At 37.2% G+C, this 12,729-nt stretch overlaps 1 protein-coding gene across 6 annotated transcripts in view; it reads right to left on the bottom strand.

Annotated features, from left to right (window-relative positions):
* The window catches only part of LOC139935923 (P protein-like), a 43,876-nt gene that overhangs the window by 13,000 nt on the left and 18,147 nt on the right, over window positions 1-12,729 (bottom strand). For all 6 annotated transcript variants that reach the window (XM_071930559.1, XM_071930556.1, XM_071930558.1 and 3 more), the window contains 5 exons: window positions 12,091-12,223; window positions 11,179-11,323; window positions 6,341-6,395; window positions 2,591-2,696; window positions 1,824-1,951 (listed from right to left, as the gene is read on the bottom strand). In XM_071930559.1, coding sequence (XP_071786660.1) covers window positions 1,824-1,951; window positions 2,591-2,696; window positions 6,341-6,395; window positions 11,179-11,323; window positions 12,091-12,223 — 567 coding nt within the window. The remainder of the gene's footprint in view (window positions 1-1,823; window positions 1,952-2,590; window positions 2,697-6,340; window positions 6,396-11,178; window positions 11,324-12,090; window positions 12,224-12,729) is intronic.

Below are 12,729 nucleotides of genomic sequence, written 5' to 3' on the forward strand. Positions count from 1 at the left end.
TGCAGTAGCTACTATGTTGTACCATGGTTGTACATAGATTGGCCAGGTGTGCAAGTGCTTTTGTGCAGCAGCAGTACTTGTAGTATAAGTACAAAGGCATTGCTAGGGTCTGCCTCTTTTGTTCTGTGGGGCATCATGGGCGTAGTCCTTCAGGAATTTCTTGGGAATTTCACTGGTATACATGAGTGAACAGAGGGGTAGTTTTGTATATTAAGTGGTGAAAGTGAATTGATGTGCTGAGAACCAGTTTTTAAGTCAGCGGGGTGATACAATGGGACGAATAAATAAAAACTAACATTTGCTTTTACTAGCCTTTTACTTAAATCCTTATAAATACAAGTAAGCATTAATATTGCTAGTAATTGGTCGAACTAGTAGGTAAAATCAATGCTTGAGGGACTCTTCTTATTGAGATGTAAATAAAACCGACATTTTACTATTACCTGATAGTTTCACAAGATACTGGGCCGTGTAAAGGCCATTATTAACAAATTTCGATAAGTTTAAGATCAGGCATGAGAATTTGCCCATATCTATAAAAACACCATTTACTTGAACGGATTAGTAAATGGTCAGAGAAAAGCACAATAGTGGGGTATTCAGGAGTATAACAATAGAGGCATGGACTCGCTGATCAATAGCGATTAACTGAAATGCAGGCAGGGCAGTTTCCACTTAGTCAAGTTTTTGATAGTCAGTGTCTATGATGAAGAAACAGCCAGCCTCTCCACGCCAGAGCTCCAGAGATTGGTACTTTTAGAGCAATTAAAGTACACAACAAATTTATAAGTAACATTTATAGTTGGATCATTAGGCCAAGAGAAAAAATAACCCTTTAATACTGACCCGATACCGAGCCATATATGCAACACTGCTGTTTAAGTAAAATCTCAAGCTCCTCATACAGTAGCTTGTAAAAATACAATTAATTGCTACAGTATGTTAGTACAATGTCGTTTTTATTTACATGTCTATAAGTGAAAGGTAATCCAGTGAGCAAAATGTTCATGCCTGATCTTTTACTTTTCAGTCTTCTTGCTAACGCTGGACCTTTAACTTGATAAGTAATTGCTAGTTTTTATTTATTCGGCCCATTGTGTGTGAAGTTAGTGCTAGGCAGCCAGAGTACTTCTCTGCATGCTACGGCACAAATGTATTGGATCTGGTGATGCACATAGGGGAGCTTAGCTCGACAAATCGTAAATTAGTTTTAATTATGTTTATGGAGGAGACCCTGTGTTAATTAAAGGCACTGGACACTATTGGTAACAAACTTACTTGGTAACAAGCAATGGAGAGCTGTTGATTGTATAAAGCATTGTGAGAAACGGCTCCCTCTGAAGTAACGTAGTTTTCAAGAAATTTCCACTAAAATTCTTCAATTTGATTTCGAGACCTCAGAATGAGATTTTGAGGTCCCGAAATCAAGCATCTGAAAGCACACCAACTTTGTGTGACAAGAGTGTTTTTTCTTCCTCTATTATCTTGCAACTTCCGACGACCAATAATTGAGTTCAAATTTTCACAGGTTTGTTATTTTATTCATATGTTGAGATACACCAAGTGAGAAGACTGGTCTTTGACAATTACAAATGGTGTCCATGCAGTGTCTTTAAAATAATATAGTTTAAAGGAATTGTTGATCCAAAAGCAGAGAAATGCAATTTTGAAATTTTTTCAAGTGTCTTGCTTATGTGTCACGACTGGGATTTGAACCTACACTCTGCTGAACAGAACACCAGAGTTTGAGTCCGGTGCTCCTAACCGCTAGGCCACGACACGCCACATATTGACTAAGGAGTACTTTCTAGTGCAATCCTTACCTCCATAAGAACAAATAGAGCAGCAAAGAACACTAAAGTTGTCCACTCAATCCTATGTAACACATTCTCAATGTCATTGATGTCGGCAAGGACTATAAGAAAAGTCGCTGCTAGAAGAGCTATCCAGCCTGGGAAAAAAATAGTTTCAAAAAATATGTTTCTCTAAGATCCAAGAGGAAAAGTTTCTGTATGGCGCCACCACTTTTTCATTCGAAATGAAATAATATAGTATCTAATTTACCTCAATGAGATATCCCTTTTTTGTAAAAAATGAATGAAAAAGTGGTGGCACCATACGGAGAGTTATCCATCCGAGATTTATCTCAAAGGTAACGTTGGTTTTGGAGTACACTTGTTCCAGCGAGCGGTCAAGTTGATGTAGTGGTGTCTTGCCTTGCCTTCCACCTCCGGGACCCCGGTTTGAATCCTAGCGGGGGCACTATGTTGATTGGGTTTTCAGTCCCTACCTGACTGCGTGGGTTTCCCTGGAATAATTCTCTGCAGATTTTTTAAAATAATATTCTCGTCTCGTTTGGCTCTAAGTAAGGCGTTAGATCCAGATCCTTTGAGTTTTTTTATAAACACACCACAATACAACCACTTGATCGGGGTTACAAATTTTGATCATGTAAGATATGAAGTGACAAAACCAATAAATTACAAACATTGGTTTGTACATAGCCCTTCGGAAAAAATGACGAGGATTTGTAGCACATACTTTTGTGACTTGATAGTCTGGACAAACTTCAATATTCAACAAAACTCACCTAAGTTTAAATGAATACTCTCCACTGACTGGACAAAGAACATGATGATGGCCACTATTAACACAATGCCACATTTGACAAGTAGATTTGGGTCAGTAATACGATACTGCAAATAAAAAACAAACAAGTTAACAACCGTTTACACCTTAAGCCCTAGTAGCATAATCAGTGTTTCACATTGGTCCACAGACCCCGAGGCCAGTGATTTTAGCACCAGGCTAGTAAATTCATGACCTGACAAGTCCGGCGGCCTCGTGGTTGTGTTTAAATGTTTACATCCAGTCTGATAAAAAAATTGAATATCTGTTGTTTATTGAAAAATACTTTTCCATATATTATAATCAATCTTCTCTTCTGTAGTGCTTTTTCACCTTCAAACTTCAATTGTTAAACTGTGCAGGCATTTTTCTTCTTATTTCAATTCTGGTCTTTTTGCCAAAATTCTGGTCCAGTAAATATTTTGAGCTACAAGCTTTGTGGTCTTGTGATTGTTCTCCCCAAACTCGAGCCCTGATAAAAGTTAGTTTGCTACCCCTCCCATGCTGGAATGCTAGTAGTTTAAAGGCAGTGGACACTATTGGTATGTACTCAAAATAAATATAAACATAAAACCTAACTTGGTCACGAGTAATGGGACAGGTTGATAGTATAAAACATTTTGAGAAACGGCTCCCTCTGAAGTATTGTGATTTTCGAGAAAGAAGTCATTATGCCACGAATTGGATTTTGAGACCTCAGACATGTCAGAATTAGACTTTGAGGTCTCGAAATCAAGCAAATGAAAGCACACAACTTTGTGTGACAAGGGTGTACTGTTTTTTCTTTCATTATTATCTCGCAACTTTGACGACCAATTGAGCACAAATTTTCACAGATTTGTTATTTTAGGCATATGTTGAGATACACCAAGTAGGCTGGTCTTTGACAACTACCAATAGTGTCCAGTGTCTTAAAAACTAAACATTTATTCATTGTTTATATACTTAAAAGTTCTCAGAAAAACATTTCAGAAAAGCAACAAAGTTCAAGAGGAAACTTCCATTTCCTGATTGCAAGGGCGGTCTGAATTCCCTTATTATAATAAAATTACCACAATGATTAGGTGAACAAACATGATTATCCAAAAAAACAAAACAAATATTTGATTCCTCAGACCCCAATTTTTTGTTCATTGAGTCTGTTGGCTTTTAATTCATCTTTTTTAATATGATGTGTTAATTCGTTGGTACGTAATGAACGTAATAGTTGCAAACAGTCAAGTTACATGTTCAGTATTAATAACACCAAAGCAGATCCTTGCCATTTGATTGGAGGATTGTCCGTCACGTGATAGCAAATAAATGTACCATTGCACGCTACTTCATTCACTGTTTTTGGCGAGCTGCTTTAGCAGTATGCGAGCCTATGTAATACCGATTTTGTCCGTCCGTCTGTCCGTCCGTCCGTCCGTCTGTCTGGCCGTCCGCACTCAGTGGAAATGTTAAAGTTTTTGGTTTAAGTTTCAGTCTTTGAGTTGAGTTGTTTTTGGTATGTACAAGCCCAAGTGAGATTGTTATATATACTTGTCAGTCATTTTTTGTAGTTTTTAGCTATGTTTTCCAATAATGTTTTTTGAATAAGAAAATGTTAAAAGTTTTTGGAATACAAAAAATGTTAAAAGTTTTTGGAATACAAAAAATTTTGAAGTTTTTTTTTCAGGCTCAAAGTCAAACATTGACATCTGGATTTTAAAGAAACAAACTCAAACTTAAATCTTAAAGTTTTGAAATAATTTGTTTAAACAAAAATCAATCTCTCTGTCACTGGTTCCAGTTGAATGAGCTGAAACAATGAAAAACATAAAATGATCATAACTCCTGATTGCAACGATGTACTGACTTGAAACTTAACTCAAACATTGCTTCTGTCGTATAGATACATATGAAAAGATAAAATTCAAAGAGTGCATCAATGGTTCCAGTTGAATGAGCTGAAACAATGAAAACCTTAAATGGTCATAACTTCTTATTGCAACGATGTACTGACTCGAAACTTAATACATTGCTTCTGTCGTATAGATACATATGAAAAGATAAAATTCAAAGAGTGCATCAATGGTTCCAGTTGAATGAGCTAAAACAATGAAAACCTTAAATGGTCATAACTTCTTATTGCAACGATGTACTGACTTGAAACTTAATACATTGCTTCTGTCATATAGATACATATGAAAAGAAAAAATTCAAAGAGTGCATCAATGGTTCCAGTTGAATGAGCTGAAACAATGAAAACCTTAAATGGTCATAACTTCTTATTGCAACGATGTACTGACTTGAAACTTAATACATTGCTTCTGTCATATAGATACATATGAAAAGAAAAAATTCAAAGAGTGCATCAATGGTTCCAGTTGAATGAGCTGAAACAATGAAAACCTTAAATGGTCATAACTTCTTATTGCACTGATGTACTGAATTGAAACTATTCTTCTGGAAATTAAACATCTGAATCAAATATTACTTCTTGCATGAAGCTTCACACGAAAATATAAAACTTAAAGAGTTTGTCACTTGTTCAAGTTGAATGAGCTAAAACAATGAAAACCTTAAAGGAACCTGTTGCCTTGGGCCGGTTGAGGTGGTCTTTGAAAAGCGCTTGTAACTGTTTGCTATAAAATGCATATGGTTGGAAAGATGTTTTAAAAGTAAACTACAATGATCCACAAAAATATGCCTCGAAATTGCTTGATTTTCCTTTTACCTTGTTGACTAACACGGTAGGCCATTTATTGGAGTCAAATTTTTTATTCCCATAAATGGCCGACCGTGTTAGTTCGCAAAGCAAAAGGAAAACCACACAATTTCGAGGCAAATTCGTGTGGATCATTTTACTCTACTTTTAAAACATCTTTCCAACCATAATATGCATTTTATAACAAATGGTTACAAATGGTTTTTATACCGCCAACTCGTCCGATTCAAGGCAACGTGTCCCTTTAAATGGTCATCACTCTTTATTGCAATGATGTACAGATTTACAACTTCAATCAAATATTGCTGCTTACATGCAGATAATATAAAAAGATGAAAACCTTAAATGGTCTTAACTTCAAACTTGTCAATGTCTCAACTGTGACCATCAGTTGATCAAATGATTGGTTTTTCTGTCAGTCATTGGTTCTATCTGGCGATCGGCAGCTTCGCTGTCTAGTTTTTTCCTGTTCCATCCAATTTGTTCTGTTGCATGGTGCGTACCACATCACTGCATGAGCGTGTGTTTGAGAATGCAGCAGTACAGAACGTACTACATTACAGCGCCCTTGTGTCTCAAAATATGGAGCAGTACAGAACAAGCCAATGTCACAATTAAATTTTGTACGCTTTGTTTGTTTTGAAAGTTGTAACCTGGTAAAGATCTTCTTGGATGTTATATAAAACGAATAATGAATGTTTATCATTTGTAAAAAGATGGAATGTTCCATTCAACTCGGCTCTGCCTCGTTGAAAAGAACATTCCATCTTTCAACAAAATCTTCGCACAAATAGCACTCATAAATCACTTTGTAGATTACTTTGTCATCATTGGAGGCAGCTGTATTGGAGGATCACATTAATATCATCTACATAAGTATCTCATCAAACATTTCTTGCAATTGATTAATTAAACTCTGCCTTACTAATAAAAATGTGCAGCAATAAATCAAATATATTTGACAGTGAGATCTAGCAAAATACCTGTAGACTAATATTTAACAAGAATGTCAATATGAACCTTTTTTTCTAACTCTGAGAGAGTTTCCTTCCATGTTGAGTTTGACTCAAGCACTCTAAAGGAGAGGGGAATAAAGACATAAATCTAAATTAAGAATAAGAAACAAGTGGACATATGGAACCAATTCATTAACTTCTGACAATTGTCGCACATTTGTTAAGTTAAATTGCTTATTTGCAGAAGAGAAAAAACCACATTTACGGAAGCAGATCTAATGCTTAAGATACAAAAATACAGAGTCTGGGTGAAACATTATTTAAAGTTTAGGATAAAAAAAAAAAAAAAAACAACAACAACAACAACAACAACAACAACAACAGCAACAGCAACAGCAACAGCAACAGCAACAGCAACAGCAACAGCAACAGCAACAGCAACAGCAACAGCAACAGCAACAGCAACAGCAACAGCAACAGCAACAGCAACAGCAACAGCAACAGCAACAGCAACAGCAACAGCAACAGCAACAGCAACAGCAACAGCAACAGCAACAGCAACAGCAACAGCAACAGCAACAGCAACAGCAACAGCAACAGCAACAGCAACAGCAACAGCAACAGCAACAGCAACAGCAACAGCAACAGCAACAGCAACAGCAACAGCAACAGCAACAGCAACAGCAACAGCAACAGCAACAGCAACAGCAACAGCAACAGCAACAGCAACAGCAACAGCAACAGCAACAGCAACAGCAACAGCAACAGCAACAGCAACAGCAACAGCAACAGCAACAGCAACAGCAACAGCAACAGCAACAGCAACAGCAACAGCAACAGCAACAGCAACAGCAACAGCAACAGCAACAGCAACAGCAACAGCAACAGCAACAGCAACAGCAACAGCAACAGCAACAGCAACAGCAACAGCAACAGCAACAGCAACAGCAACAGCAACAGCAACAGCAACAGCAACAGCAACAGCAACAGCAACAGCAACAGCAACAGCAACAGCAACAGCAACAGCAACAGCAACAGCAACAGCAACAGCAACAGCAACAGCAACAGCAACAGCAACAGCAACAGCAACAGCAACAGCAACAGCAACAGCAACAGCAACAGCAACAGCAACAGCAACAGCAACAGCAACAGCAACAGCAACAGCAACAGCAACAGCAACAGCAACAGCAACAGCAACAGCAACAGCAACAGCAACAGCAACAGCAACAGCAACAGCAACAGCAACAGCAACAGCAACAGCAACAGCAACAGCAACAGCAACAGCAACAGCAACAGCAACAGCAACAGCAACAGCAACAGCAACAGCAACAGCAACAGCAACAGCAACAGCAACAGCAACAGCAACAGCAACAGCAACAGCAACAGCAACAGCAACAGCAACAGCAACAGCAACAGCAACAGCAACAGCAACAGCAACAGCAACAGCAACAGCAACAGCAACAGCAACAGCAACAGCAACAGCAACAGCAACAGCAACAGCAACAGCAACAGCAACAGCAACAGCAACAGCAACAGCAACAGCAACAGCAACAGCAACAGCAACAGCAACAGCAACAGCAACAGCAACAGCAACAGCAACAGCAACAGCAACAGCAACAGCAACAGCAACAGCAACAGCAACAGCAACAGCAACAGCAACAGCAACAGCAACAGCAACAGCAACAGCAACAGCAACAGCAACAGCAACAGCAACAGCAACAGCAACAGCAACAGCAACAGCAACAGCAACAGCAACAGCAACAGCAACAGCAACAGCAACAGCAACAGCAACAGCAACAGCAACAGCAACAGCAACAGCAACAGCAACAGCAACAGCAACAGCAACAGCAACAGCAACAGCAACAGCAACAGCAACAGCAACAGCAACAGCAACAGCAACAGCAACAGCAACAGCAACAGCAACAGCAACAGCAACAGCAACAGCAACAGCAACAGCAACAACAACAACAACAACAACAACAACAACAACAACAACAACAACAACAACAACAATAACAATAACAATAACAATAACAATAACAATAATAATAATAATAATAATAATAATAATAATATTTAAAATTTATATTGCTCCCCTTACATACAAAATGACCAGAGGCACAGAACTTGTTAAAAAGCACAGAGTGGAAGAAAAAGACAAAGAAAAAAGACTGGTCACCAGGCCAGTGCCCAAACAAAAGTATGGGGAAAAGACTTAACACTTTCTCTAAAGTATTTTTTTAACTAAAGCCCGATTCATACAGGAGTTGATCACAGCTCATCTGTTGCAAATTATTCATTTGAAAATTTGGGACGTCAAAATTTGAATCACATTCACAGGAAGTATGAACCAAGCTTTGTGAAAATATTTTGCAAAAACCTGACCATCTATAGCTGTGACTTTGTGTAACTTTCAGACGGTGAAATTGCCAAACACTGGTTGTAAACAATGTGTCTTCATTTGAAACAAGACTGAAACACTTATACTTTTTCAAATAATAATAATGTAATGTATGTTGTACCGTTCCTGTGTGTATAGCTAAAAGTGACATGTTTGGTTCTCCCCATGCAGGACTTTTCAGCAGTTTGTTTCTTTCTTTTGTTTCCCTCTTCTCTCTGTTGCTTTGTTTTGTCTTCTTCTTTTCATGCACTTTGAGCACCTTAATAGGTGGATATTGCGCAATATAAATTTCCTTATTAATATTATTATTTGGAAAAATATATTTTTATTTCTGATGCATACTTCTGGAAACAATGAATGTCCGTTGTGTCTTCCCTCTCAGATAGTTAAACAAAAAGGAATTATTTATTTTGTTCATGCTCAATTTTGTTTCAGACAATCCCAATCATATCTCCTTGGACTCCCCAGGTAGAACCGAACAAGCCGGACGTTTTATTTTAGAATGAGGTAGTCTACCAAATTTATTTTACATTAAAAAAAAAGTCCCCAGACACACAAGGCTGGAAGGCCACTTCAAGGTGTGTGCTACAATTATTTTATTCCAGAGGCTGTTGCCACCTACTCCTGGGGCTGAAACAGGGTTACCCCTTTTACAATTCGTACGGATGTAGGCTTGGGTATCATCAGAATTCGGAAATCTACTCCGCGGCAATAGTATGAATTCTCAAAGAGCATTAACACAGCATAGTAAATACACACATGGTTTTACCCAAACCAAATATACAAGTTACTATTGAGATACTTAATTTAGGAGGTCAGAAAGCCAAGTATTACTATTATTATTATTATTATTTATTCGACCAATACAAACAAACCAAAGTTGCAATAGCACAAGACAGAACATTTTAACGGAAAAGAGTTATAAAAAAGCAAGAAAAGAAACAAATAAATAAAAATAAATACTAAATTAAAGACAATGGACACTGTTGGTAATTGTCAAAGACTAGTCTTAACAGTTGGTGTATCTCAAAATATGCATAAAATAACAAACCTGCGAAAATTTTAGCTCAATCAGTCGTCGAAGTTGCGAGATAATAATGAAAGAAAAAACACCCTTGTCATACGAAGTTGTGTGTTGTCAGATGCTTGATTTCGAGACCTCAAATTCTAAACTTGAGGTCTTGAAATCAAATTCGTGGAAAATTACTTCTTTCTCGAAAACTACGTCACTTCAGAGGGAGCCATTTCTCACAATGTTTTATACTATCAACCTCTCCCCATTACTCGTAATCAAGAAAGGTTTTATGATGATATGTATTTTGAGTAATTACCAATAGTGTCCACTGCCTTTAACTAAATTTACTAAATAAAATAAATTAATAAAATAAAATTAAATAAATAAATTATTTATACAAGAAAACAGAAAAAAAAAAAACACTGTAAGAGGGCGGCTGAGGGCGGAGCATGCAGGAGGAGAACAAAACCAAGTAGAACAGAAATAACACCTTACAACAAACATAATCTTCAATCCTGCAAACTTTTATGGGGCAATCACTCAGTACAATTTAGGACTGCAAGACTGTATGGTTGTTGTGGAGAAGTAAAACGCCTGGCAACCAGAGTGAGTAAGTACTGCAATTTGGGTGTTGACCGATACAAATCATGCATGACACCAAGCAACTTGGAGTGGCTGTAAATGACCCTTGACATGTACTCTCACCGACAGCCATCAATCAATACAAACTTGTATTCTTGTTTACCATGTTACTACTAAGTGCTGAAATGGCAATAGAAACAGTTGTAGCATTTATAGGCATTGTAGGCAGCCTGCATGGTACAGTTCATTTGACCCCATTAGAATATTTGTAACCCACATTGGCATGTAGTACAAAAACAGGGCGAGTTTTTTAGCAACTTTTTAGAGCAGTTTTTGAGGGCATATTTAATCTTTGTGTTCTTTGTCCCTGGCCTTTAAATGCACTGGAAACCTTTGGTAGTTGTCAAAGACCAGTATTCTCGTATCCCAACATATGTATGACCAACCTGTTGGTCTTTGAAGTGGCAAGAGAATAATGAAATAAAAACACCCTTGTTGCATAAATTTGTGTGCTTACAGATGCCTAAAAAGGGCTTTATTCAAGCCAGATGTCTTTTATTATTTTAGTGAGAAATTACTTCTTTCTCAAAAACTATGTAACTACAGAGGGAGCCTTTTGTCAAAATGTGTTATACTATCAACATCTCTCCATTGCTCGTTACCAATCAATCAACAATCAACAATCAATAAACAACATTTATTTCCGTACAAACATATACACATATAAACAATTTTATTTTAACAAAACTGAAATAGTATGGAGGCATGACCCATTCAAAGCAAAAGCTTGTAGGCTGGGATGCCTTGTACCATGGAGGCTTCCTCCATGCTTGTACAAAGCAAACATTCAAGTAAATTTTTAAGATAAACATTATTTTGAATAATTACCAATAGGTCAACTTACCCCACTGTGACCTGCTGATATTTCAATGTTTCTTCCAACTGGTTAACTTTCTGTAAGAGTAGAGCTTTGACTGTAGCTTCCTCTTTGGTAGCAACCATGATACGTGTTGCACTCTGTCTCCATAACTCTATCTCACGCTTTAGCTCTACAAATGTTTAGGGATCCATCCAGATCATTTTTAGTTGTTCTAGGTTTCTTTCAAATTTTGTTTGCCTTATCTTAATCAGTATCTTTTGCGAAAGTGGAAGTACCTTAATATTTATTCAATGATTAGACCGTTTTGTCCCCACCTCTCCGCAAGAGTTATGATTTGATATTAACATAAACGCACCTGCAGTCAGTTGTCATTATTAACAGGGTTTACTCAAGTAGGGTTTATTGATCAAAAAAGATAATGTTTAAATATATGTCCGAGCAAGTCAAGATGTCTTGATAAACTCAATAATTTGCATAGAGGCTCCTGCATATGCACTGTATAAATGTCTTTTATTATTATTAACCAGTTGAAGTAATTATCGGTTGGACAAAGGAAAATTGATTAGAGTGGGATTTCACCTGCGACCTCTGGGTTAACGTGCCGTCACTCTACCAACTCAGCTATCTATCTGGTACATTATTCGGGAGGCAATTTCAAATCCTGGAAGGATAAGGGGTTCGCCCCAATTTTTTGGGTTTGATTGGCAGCATATTGTCCCACAGCACATTGTAAACCATTACCTGCTACATGTTTGTAAAAAGAGTAGGCCTCATAATTCAAATGTAGTCCCACGTTACGTACCTTGCAGGAAAATATTGAATGTTGAAGGGCCTTGATTGAGCATCACTGAGTGACGGATATGAGATCTATTTAAGAAGCCACTATTTTGTTGTTATTATAAATTATTATTATTACCAAAAATGATTTTAGCAAACCTCTTAACTCCGGTGGATCTTTGGCAGTCAAGTTGATATTTCTATACTGTAACCTTAGCAGCAGGAAACCAGCTACCATGCAGAATAGTATGCCAATCATCATGTGTAATGTAAACTCTGCAAAGTCTATACCCTGTGTGTATAATACAGGTACCAGTGTTAATATCTGCATTTAACACATTCCAAACATTTCTAAAAAGAATTTTTTTATCATCCACTCAAACATGTCTTTTTAATATTTTTGAAAAAATTACAAATGCTTGATACGAACGCCTGCATGGTAATTTCTGATTTTTATTTCCCCTTATTTATAAGTCCTGATGCCTTGCTTAAAAAATTAATTAATAACAAATAACTGACACTTGATTACCAAAGGCAGCATTTGTACAGCTTTTCCCATAAGCCTGATGTATTTTAAGGCATGTTAGTTACAAGTATCGGACCGTGTAAGAGGAAGTGTATTCAAAGATGAACCTGTTACTTTTTGGTAAACTTCACAACTTGTCGAGTGCCAGTGCTAGGCAGGAGGACATAATGTGAAAGAGATCCCAGCAGGTTATAAACAATTAGAAATCAAAGTTCTGAAAAATTCAGGTATTGCATATCTTCTGTTTGACATCAAGTGCATAGATACATAAT

The sequence above is a fragment of the Asterias amurensis genome, chromosome 4, assembly GCF_032118995.1.
Source record: "Asterias amurensis chromosome 4, ASM3211899v1".
Classification (NCBI taxonomy): Eukaryota; Metazoa; Echinodermata; class Asteroidea; order Forcipulatida; family Asteriidae; genus Asterias; species Asterias amurensis.